The sequence below is a fragment of the Jaculus jaculus genome, chromosome 2 (assembly GCF_020740685.1).
Source record: "Jaculus jaculus isolate mJacJac1 chromosome 2, mJacJac1.mat.Y.cur, whole genome shotgun sequence".
NCBI classification, from domain to species: domain Eukaryota; kingdom Metazoa; phylum Chordata; class Mammalia; order Rodentia; family Dipodidae; genus Jaculus; species Jaculus jaculus.
Window position 1 is genome coordinate 67,792,983 of NC_059103.1, and position 24,321 is coordinate 67,817,303.

The 24,321-nt window shown below is 39.8% G+C and overlaps 1 protein-coding gene across 1 annotated transcript in view; it reads left to right on the plus strand.

Annotated features, from left to right (window-relative positions):
• Positions 1–24,321, plus strand: part of Dnah3 (dynein axonemal heavy chain 3) — a 205,173-nt gene that overhangs the window by 135,689 nt on the left and 45,163 nt on the right. The window contains exons 41-48 of the mRNA XM_045143809.1: positions 11,553–11,656; positions 15,203–15,497; positions 17,597–17,776; positions 18,382–18,505; positions 18,605–18,761; positions 19,238–19,381; positions 20,763–21,429; positions 22,689–22,854. Of these exons, the coding sequence (XP_044999744.1) occupies positions 11,553–11,656; positions 15,203–15,497; positions 17,597–17,776; positions 18,382–18,505; positions 18,605–18,761; positions 19,238–19,381; positions 20,763–21,429; positions 22,689–22,854 (1,837 nt within the window). The remainder of the gene's footprint in view (positions 1–11,552; positions 11,657–15,202; positions 15,498–17,596; positions 17,777–18,381; positions 18,506–18,604; positions 18,762–19,237; positions 19,382–20,762; positions 21,430–22,688; positions 22,855–24,321) is intronic.

Here is a 24,321-nt window from a genome sequence, read left to right on the forward strand (position 1 = left end):
CAGTAATTAATACATATCTTTCAATAATAACTCCAAATATTAATGTTCTTAATTCTTTAATCAAAAAGTAGAGACTGAGATGGAAAGATGGCTTAGCAGTTAAAGCATTTGCCTGCAAAGCCAAAGGACCCAGGTTCGATTCTGTAGGACCTATGTAACACAGATACACAAAGTGGTACATATGTCTGGAGTTCATTTACAGTGGCTGGAGGCCCTGGCAGCCCATTTTCTCTCTATCTGTTTCTCTCTCTTTCTCTCTCTCATAAGTAAATTAATTAAATTAAAAGAAAAAGTATAGACTAAGGAATGGAAAATATTCCCAATGAGTGGTTGATCAGAGAGGCCCTCAAAATAATGCAGGCCATTGCCAATCAATGTTCTTAGTTCCCAAACCCTATTGCTGAGGACATCACGTATGTTGGTTTCAGGATACCAAGAAATTAAGCTAAGATTGAACTGCAAGCCTCCTAGCTGTATAGTGCTGGAAAGTTCTATGTTGGCTTCTGGGGGAGAAAAGGCATCAACAATTTTAACTAGCAGTGGACCCTGTAAACTACACACCTAACCAGCCAGGAAAAAATTTTCCCACCTGTGCAATAGTGGCATGCCTATTATGGGGGTAACTAGCTGCCCTCTGCTTAGACTTGAGTTACATTCCACAGGAGGGAATTCATGCTTGGTCCTGAAAACTAAGCCTATGGCATGGTAGGTCAGAGATATACTGGGAGGGGGGAACTACTATTTTTGCTTGGCTAACTGGATAAATTATGCCCATGAAATTATCCTCTAAATAAATATTCTTATGCCTATAGATTATTGCTGCTCTCACTTTTGGTCAAAGAATCTTTTTCTTTATGGCAATAACTACTGGCAGGAGGGACTCAAAACTCATCAAAGTAATCAGAAGAACTGACAGTTAGATGCTCAGCACTAAATGAGACATTATTATCATACCTGTAAAGGCTCAAAGAACATTGTAAATAGGTGGCAGAAAGAATGTGAGAGCCATAGGATGGAAATTAGTGCTTTAGAATGCTATCTTCCAGACACAATGTGGCCATTATATTCATGACTTCAGGACAGCTGTTGATACCTGCACATATTGGACCCCTCAATATGGACATCAGGAATGACAGAGGGAGAAAAAAAAAAAGACATCAAAATAGAAGAGGGACTTGCTAGAAATAAGAGGGGGTTGAGTGGATGGGACAAGGTGAAGTGGGACAGAGAAAAGTAATGAAAAGGGAATATGGTAAAAATACATTATGGGAGCCAAGCATGGTGGGGCATGACTTTTCATCCCAGCATTGGGCAGGCTGAGGAAGGAGAATTGCCATGAGTTTGAGGCCAGCCTGGGGCTATAGAATGAGTTCCAGGTCAGCCAGGGCTAGAGTGCAATTTGCCAATAAAAAAGTTGTAAAGAAGATATAGCTTATCAGATTAGATTTTGTAAAATCAATAAATAAACAAACAGAATTCATCTATTTGTTGCTTTAAGAAACTTACCTCACCATCAAAGACAGATGTCATCTTAAGAATAAATGGATAGAAAAAGATAATCCAAGCAAATGTAACTAGGAAATAAGATTTTGATGTCCTAATAGCTGATGAATAGACTTCAAGCAAAAATTAGTCAGAGGATTAAAAAAAAGCCACTTCATATTGATTAGGGGAACAACTACCAAGAGAATATTATAGGCCTAAAATAACATAAAAATATGCCAAATACAGCTGTATCCATCTTCATAAAACAAATATTACTACATGTAAAATTTCAGATTAATTCCAACACAACACATAAAAGTGCATGACTTCAGTATCCCACTCTCACCAACAGATATATCATCCTGACAAAACTTAAAGAAACATTTGAGTTAAAAAAATATTGAATACAAATGGTCCTAGCATACGTCTATAGGATATTCCTTCCAAATACTACAGAATATACATTCTTCTCAGTAGCCCTTAGAACTTTCCCTAAAATACATTATATAATAGGAGACAAAGAAAATCTTAACAGATATTGGAAATTTAAAAAATAACTTCTTATATTCTGTTTGACCACAATGGACTAAAAATAGAAATTGAAAGCATGAGAATGAAATATACACAAACTTATGGCAACTGAACAACACTCTATTGAGTGATGAATGGGTTATTGAGGAAATCAAAAAATTCCTAGAATTGAATTAAAATGAAAATACAATATACCAAAACCTGTCAATATAATGGGACTAGACACAAGAGAAGGTAATAACTAATATTGTCTATATTAAAAGATCAAAACAGCTGGGAGTGGCCTCACACATATACCATCTCAATCTTGAAGTGGGAAGAGACTGGAGAATCATTGGGATTGACTGACAAGGAAAAAATAGTGAAAACAGAGTCTCTGGATCAAGAGACTCCACCTCAAGGAAACAGGAGGATGAGAAAAAGAAGACACTCAACTTTCTTCTATGTCCAACAGTAGGCACTCACAAGGCACATATAAATCTGTACATACACATGCAATACTGCACACACATTACATACACACACAAAGATCGGAGTATCTAGGCTAAGGAGGTGGCTTAATAAGTAAAGTGCTTGCTGTGAAAGCACAACTAACTGTGCAGATCCTCAGCATCCCATGTAAATAGGAAATCCCCTGGTGCTTACTGTGTAGCTGGTCTGGCTAAACTGAGCTCTGGGTTCAATGAGAGATCCTGTCCTCAGAAAAGGTGAAGAACAATTAAGAAAGACAATTGACCATCCTTTGCTTTCCACATGCATGCACATATACCAACATACATGTTTGCCTACACACATACAGACGTTCATACACAGTCACACACATACCACACACAAAAAATATATCAAACAAAGTTTTAACAATAAGATCTTAAATACATTGCTTAATCACCTTGGAAAAGAAGAACGAATTGATTCCAAAATCAGAAGATGGGAATAAACGTTAGGATAAGGCAGAAATTGATGAAATAGAAATGAAAAAGAATAAATGAAACAAAGAGTTGGCTCTTTGAAAAAATAAACAAGATCAATAAACCCTTAACCAAACCAATCAAAAAAGAGATTATCAAAATTAATAAAAATTGAAGTTGAAAAAAGACATTTTAACAGGTATTGATGAAATCTGGAAAGTCATGAGAACGTACCTTAAAAATGCATATTCCACTAAATTGGAAAATCTAAAATAAATAAATGAACTTCTAGGCTTGTGTGACTTATCAAAATTAGACGACATAAAATAAACAATTTAACAGATTTATAATAAGCAATCAGATTAAAGCAGTAATTTTTTAAACTCCCAATTTTAAAAAGTAGGGCTGGAGAGATGGCTCAGCAATTAAAGTGCTTGCCTGCAAAGCCTAAGGACCCTGGTTTAGTTTCCCAGTACCCACATAAAGCCAGATGCACAAGGTGGGCCCATTTATCTGGTGCCTGTTTGCAGTAGCTAGAGGCCCAGGTATGCCCATGTGCACATTCTCTATTCTCTCTCTCTCTCTCTCTCCCTCCCTCCCTCTCTTGAGTCTGTCTATCTATCTATCTATCTATCTATCTATCTATCTATCTATCTATCATCTATCTATCTATCTATCAATCATCTGTCTGTCTATCTATCTATCTACCTACCTACCTACCTACGTACCTACCTATCATCTCCTTCTCTCTCTCTTACTCATAAATAAATAAATATTTTTTAAAAGTCCAGGTCCAAATGGATTCACTGCTGAATTCTATGAGACCTTCAAAGAAGACCTAATGCCAATGCTTCTTAGACTACTACATGAAATAGAAAATAATAATACCACTTTCATTTTACAAAGCCAGTGTTACCCTGATACTAAAACCAGATAAAGAAGCGACACAAAAAGAAAATTATAGTCTAATCTCCCCAATGAACATAGGTGAAAAAATTCTCAGTAAAATACTTGCAAGCCAAATTCAAGAGCACATCAAAAAGATCATTTTCTCAGGCTTCATTTCATAAATTAAGAATGGCTCAAACCGCAAAGGACACAGTGAAAAAAGCAAAGAGGCAACCTACAGAATGGGAAAAAATCTTCGCCACCTATATATCTGATAGAGGATTAATATCTAGGATATACAAAGAACTCAAAAAGTTAAATAATAAGGAATCAAACAAGCCAATCAAAAAATGGGCTATGGAGCTAAATAGAGAGTTCTCAAAGGAAGAAATACGAATGGCATATAAGCATCTAAAAAAATGTTCTACGTCACTAGTCATCAGGGAAATGCAGATTAAAACTACATTGAGATTCCAGCTCACTCCTGTCAGATTGGCCACCATCATGAAAACAAATGATCATAAATGTTGGCGGGGATGTGGAAAAAAAGGAACCCTTCTGCACTGCTGGTGGGAATGTAATCTGGTCCAGCCATTGTGGAAAACAGTGTGGAGGTTCCTAAAACAGCTAGAGATTGATCTACCATATGACCCAGCTATAGCACTCCTAGGCATATATCCAAAGGACTCATCTCATTTCCTTAGAAGTACATGCTCAACCATGTTTGTTGCTGCTCAATTTATAATAGCTGGGAAATGGAACCAGCCTAGATGTCCCTCAACAGATGAGTGGATAATGAAGATGTGGTACATTTATACAATGGAGTTCTACTCAGCAGTAAAGAAAAATGAAGTTATGAAATTTGCAGAAAAATGGATGGACCTGCAAAGTATTATACTAAGTCAGGTAACCCAGGCCCAGAAAGCCAAGCGCCACATGTTCTCTCTCATATGTGGATCCTAGCTACAGATGACTGGGCTTCTGTGTGAGAATGAAAATACTTAGTAGCAGAGGCCAGTAAGTTGAAAAGGAGACATAAAGGGTAGAAAAAGGAAGGGAGGAGGATACTTAATAGGTTGATATTGTATATATGTAATTACAATGATTGTAATGGGGAGGTAATATGATGGAGAATGGAATTTCAAATGGGAAAGTGTGGGGGTGGGGAGGGAGGGAATTACCATGGGATATATTTTATAATCATGGAAAATGTTAATAAAAATTAAAAAAAAAAGAATGGCTCAACATACAAATCAATAAATATAAGATGTCACATGAATGGATTCAAGTACATTATCTTCTCAAGAAATGCAAAAAATGCTTTTGATAACATCCAATATCCCAAAGCTGCTTCCAGAAGCAAAAGCAATTAATCAATCCAAGTGCCAAGAATGAAATACCTTCCAATGAGTTGCTGGTCAAGGAAAACCACAAAGACCCTAAAACAATATTGATGAGTGTCTTTGCTCTTGTTTTCCCACCAAAACTAGATGGTATGTCCCTCTTGCTGAAGACACTGCACATTTGGATTTCAGGACACAGAGAAACTAAGTTATAATGGGCCTGGAAGCCTCCTCCCTAATATCTAGCTTTCTTTGTACCAGAAGGTGTTATACAAGCTGCTGGGGGAGAAAAGCCATCACTAGGCCTATCCAGTGTGGATGTTGTGTATTCTACTTCTGACCTACCAAACAAGATATGCCCACTGGGGCATTAGTGGTAGTAATGCAAGAGTTATGTTCATTACCAACCACTTTCTGACTGATTTTGAGACCCACTCTACAAGAGGAAAATCATGCCTGGTACTGTAAACTGGGACAAAAGTCTGTGGTTCAGAACCTGTGCCCTAGGAGGAACTCAATAATGTGGCTATGGTAATGAGACAACACGTCAAGCAACCTAACTATCTATGTTCCCATAGATTGACAATGCTCACTCAAATATGGAAATTTCTTTATGCAAAGGGTAGAGATGAATAGAGAGACCCATAGATGGCAATCTTATCAAGTATAAGTAACTAGATTATGCCGAGTCCTAAACATGACATCTAGCCATCCTCCATGGCTCAGGGAACCTCTTAGAAGAGAGGGGTTAGAAAGAATGTAGGAGCAGGAGGATGGGAAAGTGAGTTTGTAGAATGCTGTCTTCTGGATATGACAAGTGTGTTACATTCATGAACTAACAGCATATTTGGTTTCCTGCACATAATCAAGCCTGTCAAAATTTAATCATAGACAGGGAAGGGGCTCATGAGACTCCATACCTCCCAAAGTAAATAGTGGAAACTGATGATTTCTGGGAAAGGGGTGGTCATATCCTTTAGGGGAGCAACCACTGTAGAACTGCCCATTCTCCAATAAATAACCTTGTATCCATGATTAAGGAAGCCTCACTAATTTAAATCAGTGAACCAAAACATTGATAAGGCACAGAAATAGGATGGGGAGAAAATGGTAATAAAGGTTTTAGTGGGAAAGAGAGGGGGATAAGAGAGGGTAAACTTGGGGAGTGTGACTGAAATGTATTCTATACATGTATAAAAGAATCAAACATAAAACAAATAAAAATGTAAGTATAGCATCTCTTCATGATAAAAGTCCTGAAAAGACTAGGAATAGAAGAAATATATCTCAACATAATAAATGCTATACATAACAAAACTATAGCCAACATTATACTAAATAAGGAAAACTGCAAAACATTTCCACAAAAATTAGAAACAAGAAAAGGGTATCCAATTTTTCCACTTATTCAATATAGTGCTTGAAGTCTTACCTTGTACAATAAGACAAGAAAAGGAAATAAAAGATACAAATAAGAGGTCAAAGTATCTTTAGTTTTAGATGATATGATTCTATATAAAATACCCAAAGGCTCCACCATAAAATTCCTAGAGCTGATAAATACTTTTGACAAAGTGGCAGGGCACAAAATATACACAGAAAAATCAGTGTATAAATACCAGTAACAAACATTCTGAAAGAAAAATCAAGAAACTAATCCTATTCACAATTGTCTTGAATAATCAAGCAATCCTGAGCAAAAATAAACTGACTCCTTCTGTAGGAAACCCAGTAACTATTATAGACATTACACACAAAGACATAAATGCCAAAATGTTTGCTAGAATGAAAAATAGTTTTTATAATTTAAAAAAAGAATATGTTATATGTCAAGAAAAACTAATACAGAACAATTGAGCAAAAACATGACCTTATTAAATTATTGGATTTTCTTTAAAAAGATTGCATCAAGACAATTAGATTAAATTTTAAAAATTTATTTATTTGCAAACAGAAAGCGATAGAGAGAAGAGAGAGAGGCAGAATGAGCATGCCAGGGCCTCTAACCACTGTAAATGAACTCCAAATGCATGCTCCACCTTGTGTATCTGGCGTTAAGTGGGTACTAGGAAACTGAACTTGGGTGTTTTAGGCTTTGCAGGTAAGTGATTAACTGCTAAGCAATCTCTCTAGCTGTAGATTTTATTTTATTTTTTTAGTCAGTAGGGAGAAACAACAGATCTTGGCTTCTACTCCAAAACTTAAAAGACAAGAAAACACATTAGAGAAATATCTGTAACATTCAGAGAGGCAAAAATGTGACATAATATTATTCTCAGTCATATTTATGTTAAAATAGAAACTAGCAGGCAGAATTTTCAAACATGCAAGAAATGAGAGAATAGCATCCATAAAGCCTTTCATGAAAAAATAAATTATTCAACTAAGAAATGATTCCAGACAAAGAACACTTAAATGTTCTGTGTTAAAGACCCCATGCAGTATGTTGAATTATTTAAATACAGTTTTGGCCTAGGACAAAAGAATGGAAAAAATTATAGTTGTAGAACAAAGTAGGATATTATAAACCCTGACAAACTAAGTGATATTTTATCATCAGCAGCAGAAGGCACTGGAAGGAATGAATGAAACAAAATCATGTGTTTTTACAAATGATTTAATGTCAGGATTTGCACAAAGAAAGGAGAGATAGAGAGATTGTTCAGCCATAAAGGCTCTTGCTTGCCCTGGTTTAATTTCCCAATGCCCACATAACGCCAGATGCACAAAGTAGCACATGTGTTTGGAGTTTGTTTGCAGTGGCAAGATGCCATAGTATGTCCATGCTCTCTCTTTCTCTCTGTCTGCATTTTTCTCTCTGTCCCAAATAAATAAAATTTAAAAAACATAAAGGGAGGGGGACTAGAGAGACGGCGAAGTGGTTAAAGGCACTTACTTATAAAGCCCAAGGAACCAGGTTCAATTCCCCAGTACTCACATGAAGCTAGATGCATAATGTGGTAGGTGTGTCTAAAGTTTGCAGTAACAGGAGGCCTTGACATGCCCATTCTCTCTCAAACAACAAATGAACTATATTTGTGAAAAAATTAAGAAAGGAGGAAAGGAGAGAAGGGGAGAGCAGGGGAGGGTGGGAAAAAAGAAGGGAGGAAAGGATGGAGGGAGGGAAGGAAGAAAGAAGAAAGGGAGAGAAGAGGAAGAAAAGGAAGAAGTGTGGCTGGTGTTGGGAAAGTGGATGAAGCAAGTGTTGTTGAATGTTGGTAATTACTGAAGCTGGACAATGAGGTGGACTTGAGGGCCTATTATACTCTCTGAATTTCGATATACTTAATTTTTATGTTATATTAATAACACAATAACATATATTGCATTGAATAACTTTTAAAAGCATGATGGCTCTAATTCCTAAATAGTTGAGATTTTTTTTTTAAATTAAGAAACATTTAGGAGGCTCAGTGACCATTACAGAAGAGGTGCTGGAAAGAATGTAAGAGCCAAAGGAAGGGGAGGAATGTTTATATGAGTGTCTTCTAGACAACAAAGTGACCTTGACGTTCATGACTTCACAGTGTTTTACACTACCTAACAAGACCTGCATAACAGAAAGAGAAAATGACTTCAAAATAGAAGAGAAATTGTTGGAAAGAAGAAGGGATTTAGTAAACAGGAGACTCATGCTGGGTGGGCAGGAGGGTGATGGGAGGGGATTTATGATCTTGGCACATTGTCTATATTTATGGAAGTTGTCAATCAGTTTTTTAAAAAAAGAACAAGATACCAAAATCTCTGGGACACAATGAAGGCAGTCCGAAGAGGTAAATTTATAGCTTTAAGTGCCTATATTAAGAAATTAGAAAGGTCGCAAGTAAACAACCTAATGCTTCACCTTATAGCCTTGGAAAAAGAAGAACAAAAAAAGAAAAGGAAAAGAGGGCTGGAGAGATGGATCAGCAGTTACGGTGCTTGCCTACATATCCTAACAACCCAGGTTTGATTCCCTAGTACCCACATAAAGCAAGATGCACAATGGCACATGCATCTGGAGTTTCCAGTGGCTGGCGGCCCTGGTGTACTTCTTCTGTCTCGCATCTCTTTATTTCTCTGTGCTTGCAAAGGACTAAATGAAAGTATTTTTTAAAAAAAGAAAAGAAGGGCTGGAGAGATGGCTTAGCGGTTAAGCGCTTGCCTGTGAAGCCTAAGGACCCCGGTTCGAGGTTCGGTTCCCCAGGTCCCACGTTAGCCAGATGCACAAGGGGGCGCACGCATCTGGAGTTCGTTTGCAGAGGCTGGAGGCCCTGGCGCGCCCATTCTTTCTCTCTCCCTCTATCTCTCTGTGTCTGTCGCTCTGAAAGAAAGAAAGAAAGAAAGAAAGAAAGAAAGAAAGAAAGAAAGAAAGAAAGAAAGAAAGAAAGAAAAGAAAAATTTAGGAACCAGCATCTTTATAGTGAACATTAGTGTGTCTAGAGTTTAACAGAGCTTTATACACCATTTGTTCTCTTTTCTCCTGTTAAAATTTAAAAAATTAAATTTAATGTTTTTTTAAATAACCATGTTCAAACTTTTGTTAACCACCTGCATACACATACACAAAGCACCCTGCTCATAATCAGTCCCTCCTATCACCCCTTTGTCTCCCCTCCTATACCGGTCCCTCCACCGAAGCCCTTCTTCTTTCTAACTAGTCTCTCTTCTGTTGTGATATTGTCTTTTTGTTTTCCCTCATGTTATGCAGATCTTGTATAAGTAGCATCAGCCACTGTGGGGCATAAATGCACTGGCCACTTTGTATCTGGAAGACTGTATTCCAAAGTACTCCTTTTAGCCTTTGAGTCCTATATTCCTTCTGTCACCTCTTCTTTCGATAGTCCCTGAGCCTTGGAGGGTGTGACAGAGAAGTCTTTCAGTGCTGAACACTCCACTGTCACTTCTCTGAACTTTGATGGATTTTGAGTGAGACAAGGTCTTATAATGTAGGCCAGACTGGCTTCAAACTTGTGACCCTCCTGCCTCAGCTTTTGGAGTGCTGTCATGTCAAGCTTGTCCTACCACATTCTGCTAAATTGAACATTTTTTGTTTAAGAATTGCATATGTCATTGTGTGTGTGTATGTATATGTGTGGTACGTGCATGTGTGTGTGCAGACATACGTGCCCCTTGCTTGTGTGTGCAGAAGACACAGAAGAATACCATTGCTCACCTGCCTGTTTCCTTGAGAAAGAGTCATCACTGATTCTTGAGCTTGCCATTTTCACAAGCCACGTTCTCTGATCCCTGCTCCTGCAGGACCAGGATTATAGGTATGTGTGACCACTCCCAGCTGCCTATATGTGTACTAGTGAATCAGACGGGAGTCTCGGGCCCTCTTAGGCCCTCATGCTTGCATGCGAAGCACTTCCACTGACTGAGCCATTTCTCTAGTCCTCATGGTCCCATTCTTATAAAATACTTCCCTAGATGTGTCTTTTCCCATCTCTAATATATTAGTGTACCTAGGAGGAAGACTAGAAGAATTGTCATCAAAAGCTTGTGCCTGGAGCTGGAGAGGTGGTTTAGTGGTTAAGGTGCTTGCCTGCAAAGCCTAAGATTCAATTCCCCAGTACCCACAAAAGCCTGATGCACAAGGTGGAGCATGCATATGGAGTTCATTTCCAGTGGCTGGAGGTCTTGGAACATCAACTCTATTTCTATCTGCCTCTCTACCTCTTTCAAATAAATAAATGAAATATTTTTTTAAAGTTTATTTCTGGGGCTAGAACAAGACCTTACCTTGAAAAAACAAACAAACAAAAAAAAAAAACGTTTATTTTTGGATATAGAATTTGTGATTATTGCCTTCTTTTGTTTTTTAAAAATATTTGTTCTTTTATTATTAAGAGTAATTTAACTAGGCATTCTGGCACATACCTGTAATTGTAGGAATTTGAAGTAGTATGATCACAAGTATGTAGTATCTGGTGAGTACAAATCAAGACCAGTCTGGACTACAAAGCAAGTCCCTATCTCGAAAACATAAAATAAAAAAAAAAGACTAATCTAGCCAGGCGTGGTGGCACACACATTTAATCCCAGCACTCGGGAGGCAGAGGTAGGAGGATCGCTGTGAGTTTGAGGCCACCCTGAGATGAGTTCCAGCCTGAGACTCCACAGTGAGTTCCAGATCAGCCTGGGCTAGAGTGAAACCCTACCTTGAAAAAACAAAAACAAAAAAAAGACTAATCTAATAACTTGCATAATCTGTACTTATTATTTTATACAAATAATAAAGTCATTAAGCTTTTTAAAGTATTGCTGCAGTGTGTACAGTTACCTGTACATGTACATATCACCATGACTATGCTAGAACCTATATGTATGCCTAAAGCAGAGGCAGTTGAATAGTTCAAATATGAAATGTAAATCATTGGTATGCTAATTACCTGTTCTGTGTCTTTGGGTCCAGGAAGCATCTATGATTTTTACTTCCTCAAACAAGGTAGTGGACATTGGAATGCATGGACAGACTATATCACTAAGGAGGAGGAAATTATCCCTGCCAATGCAAAGGTAAAAGCAATGGAACTATGGTTTCCAGAACTTCCCCCCTTCCAGTTAGAGGAATTCATATTCCATGTGAGCATTTTTGAGAGTTTCCTTTAGAAAAGCTTATTATGAGAGATTAGACCTTCAACAATGTGGATGAGTGTCAGAGAGACCCAGATTCCTTACTTAGCCTTCTTATTCTCTGCCTCAGTCTGCCCAAACCATACAATCGGAAAAAATTAAAGGTAATCACCAAGCTGAAGGTGGCATATGCAAGCATGTGGCAATGCTAGGACTTAGATGGATGTTTGCTGCTGTCTGATTATTGTCATTACTTGTAACATCACGTAATAAGCTTGCTTCTCTAACCACCCAGCAAAAAAGATCTTTAAATCCTCAAAATTTTTTCTTTATTAGAACTCTCAGGAAAATGAGTTCTAGCACATAGGTTTTCTAATACATAGATTCAGCTATGTTTCAATCCTATGGAAAATTTGTACAATGTGCATTCTTGTGCCTTTGTTAGGAGAATCTAGTAGATATTACTTATCTTTCTGGGGTATAATGGACCCTTGAAGTCCTAAATGGGGTGATAAACAAGATAGAAAGCTGAGGCTATTGACCAGTAAGTCAGATACTAGCAGGATCACAGCTGGGCATGAAGGGCTGAGTAGAGTGGCTGTGCTGCTTTAAGGACACCCCTAAGGGCTGCGTGCGCTGAAGAAACCCCTCACAGAGGTCCTCAGATTTGTTCTCTTTATAGAATTTAGTGAAGTAAATTCTGGTAATTTGAAATATTACTAAATTCACATAGGTAAAAGCCTAATATGGGAAATATTTTCGGTTCTACTGGAAATGTTTCTCTTGTCAAATATTGACCTAGTCCCTGAAAATAAAGATGCCCTGAAATCCAACTTGCTTTAAATTCCCAACCTCGGTTGCAAAATGGGCATTGTAGGCCTGGTTCTGCATGGAGCTCACTTACTGGCTGAGCAGCTGCATCAAGACAGCCAGCTGTGAATTGCTATATGCCTGCTTCAGGGGGTTACTGGGAAGATGTTAGGAGATAATACAGGCAAGATATCTATGAACTTGTTCATTATCTTCATAGATCTGAATATTCTCTTCTCAGTTTCCTTATCCCATCTCCTTTTCATTTAATCAAATTACTTCTTAAAAGATGCCAAGCTTTTGTCTGCAAAGGATCCCTAGTTGCAGAGAATTGGGCTTTATCAGCTGTATTATAGGTCTTGACTTTCAGAAGCACCATTTGGGAACCACAGTATAATGGTACTTCTCAGAGTTTTACAACACAATAACCTCAAGTTCACAAATCACTTTCAGACTATATTTGATACAAGGAGACTTCCACATACGATAGGTACCACCTGTCCCTGAATCTGATCCCTGGAGAAACCATATGTAGCCAAATGTCTGATGGCAGAGTTTGGGCCAGAGAAACCCAGATACAGTAGGATGTTTTACCCAAAATGATGATTCCAGGAACCCATGATCAAGTTTTCCAAATCCAGTTTGGACGTGAAGCCCAGGAAGAATATGTTCAATGTTCATGTTGCCAAAGGCAAGGGATTAAGCAGGCATGGGTCTCAGCATCAAGAAGCAGAGTGTTAGGAAAAGTACTTCAGGAGCAAACACAGGAGTCAGGGTCCAGAGCCTCACGTCAACTTTCTGTCAAGGTGAAAACCACCTAAGATGTCAGTGTGAGAGAGGAATGTGTGTTTGGGCTGCTTATACCTTCAGAAGTTTCAGGTTGCATTCATATGACTTACTATTTCAGGACCTGTGCAGAGGCATAACATTATGGTGGAAGGCCATGGTGGAAAAAACTGCCCCTTCATGGCAACCAGGGAGCAGGAAGAATGAGGAACTGAATGAGATAAGACAGAGCCCAAGGAGCCTTCCCCTAAGAGTACTCCCTTCCACTAGTCCCTATGTTCTGTCAACCCCAATATCTCATCAAACTGTGAGCCCATGTGTGGGTAAGGTCAGAGCCATTATGATCCAGTCACTTCACAAAAGCCCCACTAAATATTTCTATACTGGAGAACAAGCCTTCACCACATGAGTTAAATGTGGTAGTTTGAACTGATGTCCTCCAATACATTGAGGAGTTGATTGAATTGTAACTTAGATCTCCCACTGCCTGGCTGGAGGAGGTGTCACTGCGGGTGGATCCTAGGGTCCAGAGTCCGGCCCTAAGTTGTGTGTTTGGGGAATTCCAGTCTAAAGATATGCAAAGTGCTTGAGCTTTGCCCAGAGTTCCTGGGTGTGCTTGCCTGTGTGCTAGTGGTGACTTTCCTCTCGGCGTGGACCCTTGAAGGTGGGACACCTGCTTCTGCCATTATGGAACTTCCCCGACATCTATAAACTTCAATAAATCCCTTCCTCCATAATTGTGCCTGGTTTGGAAGTTCATCTCAGCAACATAAAGCTGCCTGCTACACCCAATATCACATCAAACTGTGAACCCATGCATGGGTAAGGTCAGAACCATTATGATCCAGTCTCTTCACAAAAGCCCCACTAAGCATTTCTATATTGGAGAACAAGTCTTCAACATATGAGCCTATGAGGGAATATCCAATATCCAAATCATAACACACCTAAGCCTCCTAAACCAGACAGTATGAGTTCAATATGGGAGGTGACTCTTGTCTCAGCCAAGACAGGCTAGTTGTTTAAGAGCAAAATTCTCAGAGACAGCAGATAGGCATTGACCCTTATTATGATTGGTTTTTATAATATGAGTGTTTTGTATTCAGAATGTAGACTTTGTGGGCTGAAGATATAGCTCAGTGGTTAAAGTCACTTGCTTGCAAAGCCTGCCAGCCTGGGTTCAATTCCTCAGCACCCACATAAAGTCAAACACATGTGTTTTCAGTGGCAAAAACATCCTGATAAGTGTGTGCATATGCACATACATGCACACACAAGCAAATGAATGAGTAAGGTTTTTTGAAGGAATGTAGACTTGGGGCTGGAGAAATCACTTACTGGTTAAGGAATTTTCCTACAAAGCGTAAGGTTCAAGTGCTCAAGACCCATGTAAGCCTGATGCACAAGGTGGCTCATGTGTCTGGAGTTTGTTTGCAGTAGTGAAAGGCCCTGGCACACCCCTTCTCTCTTTATCTGCCTTTGCCTCTCTCTAATAAATAAATTAAGTTTAAATATTAAATATATTTTTTAAAATGTAGACTTTAGGATTATATACAAGCTGAGTATTAAAGTCCCTGCCTTTCCACTTACTTGTGATGTTACATGGCCAAATTAGAGAAGGCATGTGGACAGAAATCCATTTTCTCATCTGTAAACAAGGGCAGTAATGTCCACCTTTATACACATGCTGTCATTTAATCTTCAGCCAACTTTATATTAGATGCCATGATTATCACCATTGCACAGATGGAGAACTAAGGGCACCTAAGAGATTAACTATTCAATCCAGGTTGTAAAGATAGTTGGATCTAGAATTCCAACCCAGATCCTCTGAATACCAAGACCAGTTCCCTGGGCCCAGGGCTAATTCACTGCCTTGTCTTTGTGGTACAGGTTTCAGAACTCATCATTCCCACCATGGAGACTGCCCGACAGACATTTTTCTTAAAATCCTATCTGGACCATGAGATTCCGATATTGTTTGTGGGTCCAACAGGCACAGGCAAATCAGTCATCACCAACAACTTCCTTCTCCACCTTCCCAAAAACACCTATGTGCCCAACTTCATCAACTTCTCTGCCAGAACTTCTGCCAGTCAGACCCAAGATATCATCATGTCCAAGTTGGACCGAAGACGGAAAGGCCTGTTTGGGCCTCCCCTGGGGAAGAAGGCAGTGGTGTTTGTGGGTAAGACACTGGCTGGGTCTGGATGCACAAGGTTCTTCTGCTTGAGCTGCAGTATACCAGGGTTTCTCTTACTTGCTCTAGTTGATAAACTATTTCTGGTTGATATAATTTATAATTTAGCTTTTCTTTCCTCATTGCTTTCCTATACTCCTTCTCTTTCTTCTCCATCCTCTGTTCATTCTTCCTTTTCTTATTTTTTTTTCCCTTTCTTATTGTTACATAAAATAATGTTTATAGGGCTGTAGAGATGGTTCAGTGATTGTGTTTCCTATACAAACATGAGGGCCTAAGGGGGCCTAAGACTTCTAGAGTTTGAATCTCTAGATCCCTATAAATAGCTAGGCATGGTCATGCAAGCCTGTAAGCCCACTCTGCAAAGGAGCTTAGACACAAGAATCTCTGAAGCCCTGCAAGCTTGAGACTCAGGGGACCCTGGTTCAAAATACGACTGAGCAGAAGAGTGATGGAACAAAACATCCAATATTCTGCTCTGAAGGCACTTGCCCCATGCCGCTGGCTAGTACATGGGGCACCACACCATACCATACACACCACATTACACACACTCTCAAAGAAATAATGTTTACAAAGCTTCTGAAATGTCTGACATAAGCTGGGCATCCTGTCAGTGTTTGTTGAGGAAAATTTAAGTGATCCCTGAATTCACTGAGGACTTCTTGTGTGCAGCACTGAGCAGTATGTGACCAGAGGAAGATGTTGTCCTTGCATTCATGGATCCCATAACCCACTCTTGCCATTTTCAGCTTGCCTGTGAAAATCACTAGCTCTAAGACTTTCTCCCACTCAGGTGAAAATATATTACCTGCTGGTCAGATTAAATGCCCTTTTCGGATTGCAGTTCAGGGGTACAGTATGCACTTAGTATGTGAAGCTCTGAGTTCAGTCTCCAATACCACTAATAGTTACATAATAGAGAGATAGAAGATATAGATAGATAGATAGATAGATAGATAGATAGATAGATAGATAGATAGATAGACAGACAGACAGACCTTAGCTGGACACAGTGGGGCATACTGGTAGTATTTGAGATGAGCCTGGGCAACACAGTGAGACTCTCATTTCAAAAGACAAAACAAGGGCTGGAGAAATGGCTCAGCAGTTAAGGTACTTGCCTGCAAAGCCTAACAACCTGAGTTCAATTCCCCAGTACCCACATAAAGCCAGATGCACAAAGTGGTGTGTATGTCCAGAGTTTGTGTGCTTAGTGGTTGGAGGCTCTGGTGAGCCTATTCTCTCTTCTCTCTACTTGCAAATAAATAGATAAAATAATTTTTTAAAGACAAAACAAAAAGAAATTATTGGCGGGCTCCTCACTATCATATCCCTAGCAATTATCAAAACTTCCATGACAGGGTTGGACAAATGGCTTAGCGGTTAAGGCATTTTCCTACAAAGCCAAAAAGACCCAGGTTTGATTCCTCAGGACCCATGTAAGCCAGGTGCACAAGGTGGTGCATGCATTTTGAGTTTGCTTGCAATAACTGGAGGCCATGTTGTGCCCATTCTCTCTCTGTATTTCCCTCTCTCCCAAATAAACAAGTAAAAAGAAAATATTTAATTTTTCCATGAAATAGTTGACAATCAGTATACATATATATATATATATATATATATATATATATATATACATATATATATACATATATATATATATATGGTGGTTTTTTGAGGTAGGGTCTCACTCTAGTCTAGGCTGACTTGAAATTCACTATGTAGTTTCAGGGTGGCCTCAAAATCACAGCAATCCACCTGCCTCCCAAGTGCTGGGATTAAAGGCATTCACCATCGTACCTGGTGAAAATCAGTATATTTTTGTTGAGGAAAAAATATCAAATGTTTTTTGATGACAGCTCACATACCCATGTAGTCACAGTGGACAGAGATTTCAATAATGGAGGAAAGTCCAAGACCCAAGAAAAGCTCTTCCCAGCTGATCAGAATGTCTACTGAGTGAGCCCTGTCTGGACGGGGCAACTGAGCACAGATTGCTCCATGGAGGTGGCAGTTATCTCTCTCACTGTAAGATGGGAGATATCATAGGCTTACCAGTGTGTGGCTGTTGCTTCTTTCCACAGATGACCTCAACATGCCAGCCAAAGAGGTCTATGGGGCCCAGCCCCCCATCGAGCTTCTGAGACAGTGGATTGACCATGGTTACTGGTTTGACAAAAAGGACACAACCAGGCTAGACATCGTGGATGTGCTGCTGCTAACAGCCATGGGCCCCCCTGGTGGAGGAAGGAATGACATTACTGGTATGTCTAGAAGAGGGTTATTCTTCTGCCTGTTCCTAGCAGAGCTGGTCATCATGAACAGAACATTTGTGCAGGCCTGTCTGTCCTGAGAGAATGTTTTAAAGCACAGGTTGGATTAGTTCCAACTTCATGTTGGAAGTTGGGTGCAACAGGATAGGACAATGAGAAAAGGATTTAAGGGCTCTTTGGCTAGGGCTAAACAGAAGGTGTCATCTGAAAAGGAGTATTCAGTGTGACAAACATGTGTCACAGGAAGGAGGCTGGAACTGGAATCATCTTTTAAATGTATTACAAGTCTTGAGGTTGGCAAAAAAAAAAAAAAAACACACACACAAAAAACAGAGCAGCTATACAACAGAAGAAAATGAATAGCATGACTCCGTTTGGGTTCCCAAGCCATCACCTTCCACTCAAGGATGGAGTAGAGGGATAATTTTTTCCTGGGTTTGAACACAGCAGAATCTAAGAAATCTGAAATCCATGTATTCAGCACTTCTCTCACCAATGTGAGAAGGGATCTTGGCATATTACTGCTCTTTGTTTAAGACTCAGCTGGCCAAGAAGGAGTATGTGATACAAATTCAATGTGTGGATGTGTTTTCCAGGACGGTTCACTCGCCATCTGAACATCATTTCCATCGATGCCTTCGAAGATGAGATTCTAACCAAGATTTTCAGTTCTATTGCTGACTGGCACTTTGGAAGAGGGTTTGATATCATATTCCTAAGGTAGAAACGTTCCTCTAGCTTCCTGGGTGTTGACGGTGGGGGAGGGTGTTCCTCACTTCTGGTCCCTGCTTGACTGGTGTGCCCCCTCTTTGTCCCAAGATATGGAAAGATGATGGTGCAGGCTACTAAGAACATTTACAGAGCTGCGGTAGAGAACTTCTTGCCAACTCCCTCCAAGTCGCACTATGTCTTTAACCTACGGGATTTCTCACGGGTGATCCAGGGGGTACTGCTCTGCCCTCACACCCATCTACAGGTCAGCCACCATTGTTCCTGTCACCATGTTTATTCAGCAATATCCATGGATGTAATCATTGTAATATGTAGGCTGTTACTAAGCACTTAGCTTATGCTAGGCACCATGCCTGCCATACTACTTCTTAAATTTTTTTGTTTATTTTTTATTTATTTATTTGAGAGCAACAGACAGAGAGAGAAATAGGCAGATAGAGAATGTGTGTGCCTGGGCTTCCAGCCACTGCAAACGAACTCCAGATGTGTGCGCCCCCTTGTGCATCTGGCTAACGTGGGTCCTGGGGAATCGAGCCTCGAACTGGGGTCCTTAGGCTTCACAGGCAAGCGCTTAACTGCTAAGCCATCTCTCCAGCCCCATACTTCTTTATAAATATCATCTCATTTACACCTCATTCAGACCCCAGGATTTACTTTTTGAGAACCATCACTGTATGCAACATCTCTCATGTGCTTAGATGATCAACTCTGGATTTTTAGGACATGGAAAAGCTTATCCGGCTTTGGATTCATGAGGTTTACCGGGTCTTTTATGATCGTCTAGTTGACAAGGCAGACAGAGACATTTTCTTCAACATGGTGAAAGAAACCACCTCCAATTGCTTCAAGCAGACCATGGAGAAGGTAAGGCACCTTCATATTCTAGAAGATTCCATTCACAACAGTCTTGCCACTCTGTTCCCTCAATCTCAGGAAGAGGTTTTGTGTGTCCATTAGTTGTGTTCACTAGCTGGTGATCACATAGCACAATTTTGTTTCACTTCACTTCTGTAGTGGTCTGTGAACTTTTTCTGAGGAGATATGAACTCACCAAAGAGCAACAACAACAAAAGCAAAGCAAAGAAATTATTTCATGCAAGTATTGCTTGGGGAGCCAATCAATTTAATTGGGGTTACTTACAGAATTGTGTCAGGTATTACTTTCAGGAGCACAGGTGGCTGTGGGCAGCTACCCTGCCAAAAAAAATTCTCTCAGGCAATATTTAACTGTCTATAAATCCTTGGGGACAGGTGGGGGCCTCATAAGAGCCTCCATGGTCCATGATGGAAAGTTAATGCATCTCCTTCTGGTAGTCATGGCTGCTGACAGTTCAAGAGGGCAATGGGCATATCATGCTGTGAGGACAGTGCTCTACACTATGTAAGAATGTGTAAGTTTGGATCCATTCAAGATGGTTTACATATAATGTTATCTATAATTAATTTAAACTACATTTTAGGATCAATTCACTTCACAGTTGTGGGGTGAGGGAAGCATAAAATTTTATGGTGTGACTAATGACTGGAGAAAGTTCAGGTAAAAGATTATTACTGTCATATAGTTGTAAGTATTTTCCTTTATCCATTTTGGCATAAGGAAAGTAATTATAACCTATACATTTCCCTCCTCTCATTCTGTCTGCATTGCTAAGGAACTTCTATTTTTACATGGAAAAACTGTAACAGTGTTTCATGCTAGGTCAGAGTTCAAGGGCAGCAGCACTTCCAGGTCATAATACCACCAGGGAGAAGAAATGTCTAGGTATTTCCTACTATAGGCATAGTAGGGACCAGGAGTGGCAGCCATGCCTCTGTTCGATGAAGGAGCAACAAACCATCCTTCCACTGCCTTCTCTGGGCCTGTAAAGCTGGCCACTAATATTTAAAAATTCAGCAAATAGAGTGACTTCTCCTTCCTCCTATTTGCTTTTTTTTTTTTTTCTTTTAAAGATAGGGTCTTAATATATTCTCTGGCTGCCTTGGAACCTGTGGTCCTCTTGCCTTTGCCTCCCTAGTGATGAGATTACAGATGTAAAGCACCACACCTGCTTACATTCTCTTTAGTGTTCTTTTATCACCATCATCATATCCACATACTATGTTGAAAGAAATACTCTTGGTGAGCCACAATGAGGAAGGTGTGATCAGAAGAAACAAGTGTGCCTCCACTCCCTCCTCGATTGCTCACTGCCTGCCTGCTTTGGCCACAGCTTGAGGGCCCAGCTGACAGCTCCCTTTCTCACAGGTGCTCATCCACTTGTCACCTACTGGAAAGATCATTGATGATAACATCCGCAGCCTCTTCTTTGGGGACTTTCTAAAGCCAGAAAGTGACCAAAAAGTCTACGATGAGATCACTGACCTGAAGCTGCTGACATTCGTCATGGAGTACTACCTGGAAGAGTACAACAACGTCAGCAAGGCCCCCATGTCTTTGGTCATGTTCAAGTTTGCCATAGAGCACATCTCCAGGATCTGCCGAGTCCTGAAGCAGAACAAAGGTCACTTGCTTCTAGTGGGCATTGGGGGCAGTGGGCGGCAGAGTGCCACCAAGCTGTCCACATTCATGAACTCCTATGAGATATACCAGATTGAGATCACAAAGAATTACACAAACAACGATTGGAGGGAGGACCTGAAGAAGATAATGCTGCAGGCTGGAGTGGTCACCAAGAGCACCGTGTTCCTCTTCTCTGATAATCAGATCAAGGACGAGTCATTTGTTGAGGACATCAACATGCTTTTGAACACAGGTGATGTGCCCAATATCTTCCCAGCTGATGAGAAGGCTGAACTTATAGAGAAGATGCAAACAGCAGCCAGGACAGAAGGCGTAAAGATTGAAATCACTCCTCTTTCTATGTATACCTTCTTCATCGAGAGGGTGAGAAAGAACCTTCACATCGTACTTGGTGAGAGTCAAATTCTGCCTTCCCCTTTTTCTCTGGAGAGTTTAGAGTCTTCCCAGTTTGCGAAGCTCAGTCTCTTTCACTGGTTCCAAGGTTGATCTAATCAGGAAGCAGGGAGGGTTCACAATGTAGAGTCCACTGGCAACCTGTCCTACTCTTCATCGGCACAGCTCTGTTAGACCTGCTCTGCCTCTTCACTTTCTGAATCCTCCTTTGAGAAAGAATGCACCTTAACCTATCAGCTTGCCCAGAGCTGGTGGAATTCCCTTTGATTGTGCCTTCCTCACTGTGTTGCATAACTACCCTCTTATTTCTGTACCACCTTCATGCCAGCTAAGCCACAATCGTCTCACTGAGACCTTACTTCATGCCATCCTGACTGTTGTGTTCATTCCAGACCTTTCTAATCCATTGAGCCAAAGTAATTTTACATGAGTTGTAAATGTGATCATTGCATGTGTGTGAGTATATGCACACACCCAATTGAACCACTTAAATTGCTTTCTATTAGGATAAAGGGACCAAAGGACAAAGATTTCTATCCTGTGGTCTTCTTCAGCCACTGACTGGACTACCTCTTGCATCTTGAAACCAAGCTCACTCATCTTACACCAAGCTCCTCCTCATCCACACTGACCTCCCCATACTTCTACCTATTCATCATGGTTTCTCCCTGAATCTAAATAAATAACAAATTGAATTTAAGATAAAGAACCAAACTTCTGTGCTTGGGGTCAGAAACAAGCCACTAGCAACATTCATAAGTAACTATATATGGAGCATCTGTGGCTTCCTTACATCTGAGTCAGCATAGCCAGGGCAAGTGGGCCAATGGGCTATAGTCTGATTTATAGAACCAAAGGATCCAGCGTACAACACTACATATGAAAGACTAGTTAGAAGAGTAATATGATACATCGAGATCCTACCATAGAGATACATGACAGAGTCCTATGTAAACTAGGCCCTCTTCATGGCTGTTCACAACTACACCCATGGAGTACTAACAAGAACCATTACTTTCCCTCTTACCCTACCAGAATCCTTGAAAATCTAACCTTCCCTGCCTTTGTTAATTCTCTTCTATCTCCCTGATGATACAAGAGATAGTCCAATCAGTGGTCAAAGAAGACCACAGGATAGAAATCGTTGTTCTTTGGTCCCTTTATCCTAGAAGAAAGCAAGTTAAGTGTTTCAATTTGGATGTGTGCATTTCTCTGCCTTGGAGGAAGGTAATTAACAAAACCTACTTTTCATTTTAGCCATGAGTCCAATTGGGGACGCCTTCAGAAACCGCCTGCGGATGTTCCCCTCATTAATCAATTGCTGTACCATTGACTGGTTCCAGGCCTGGCCCACAGATGCCCTAGAGTTGGTGGCCAACAAATTTCTAGAGGATGTGGAGCTTGATGACAACATTCGGACAGAGTAAGTCCAAATCATTCTAATACCCCAAATATTCCAAGCTGAAATTCCAGGTGCAACTCTATTTACGTTGCTTTAAAGATTTCTTGACTTTTTGTAGAAAATGGCATACAATTGAAAATAGAATCTCATTTAGTGAGATTTACATAAGTATCCTTACTGAAAAAAAAAATGTCATTGTTGTCTGGGAGAAAGAAGCGCTATTGTCATAGGTATGGTGTGTTAAATTCAATGATCCTAGAACGTGCAGTCTCATTCATTCATAGGAGTGGTAGAGCTGGTGAAAGAATGAAAAATGTGAGGGTGAAAAAATTACTTTATGTGTAAAGTATAGCTATATCCCCCAACATACTTAATTATGGCTAGAGTGAGGTAAAGATGAGAATGTCACCACTGTGGGTATTCCATGAAGGCAGAAGTCTTGTCTGCTTCTGTATCTGTAGTACCTGGCAAGTGCCTAGAATATAGTCAGTTCTATTACTTTTTATAAAGTAAGAAAACAAAAAATGAAGTAAGCAGGTGTCAAGAGTGACAATGGTCTCATATTTTATTTTGAGCACTTTGCACTTTGTCCTGTAGACTAAGAGATCTTTAATATTGACCTATAGGACTATGGGTAGAATCAATATGAATGGTGATATAATTCGCTTTCACTCCCATTGCATTCTGATTGTATTTCTTTCCATGAAAGAAATATAGACACTAAACCTTAGCTGAATTAGCAGGGGCTTTAACTTTATTAACAGTAAGAACCATAGTTCCTTTTAGAGCTTTTCATTACAGATGCCAACATATCTCACTTCCTTAAAAATTTTGCTGTTGCTGCCCAGTCTTGTTATCTATATAGGTGGCAATCTATGGCCTATGAGCCAAGTTCAATTCACAGCCTGTTTTTATCAATAAAGTTTTTTATTTTTTTCTTTTTGTTTGTTTTTTTCGAAAGTAGGGTCTCACTCTACCCCAGGCTTCAGTAAAGTTTTATTAAAATACAACCATGCCCATTCATTTACGTATTGTCTATGGCTGTGATTGTGCTGCAGAGGCAGAGTTTAGTACTTGGACAGATGCATGGGACCATGAAATGCAAATATTTACTATCTGACCCTTTCCAGAGAAGGTTGCTGGCTCTGATTTAATGCATCAATAGAAAACTGCTATATTACTATATTACAAACTTGGCTCTAAAACATTTTGAATATTTCAATATAATTGATCTACTTGATAATTCCACCTATCTTATTTTATGCATTTTAAAGATTAGTTTGACTGGGCATGGTAGTACATGCCTATAATCCTAGCACTTGGGAAGTAGAGGCAATAACAAGTGCCATAAAAGGCCAGCCTGATCTATGTGGCTAGTTCCAGACAAGTCAGGACTACATAGTGACACCCTGTCTTAAAGGAAGTAAAGCAACAGAAAATTATGATGTTAGGTCAGGAGGCTTCTCCAGCCTGCCAAAGGCCTAGAAA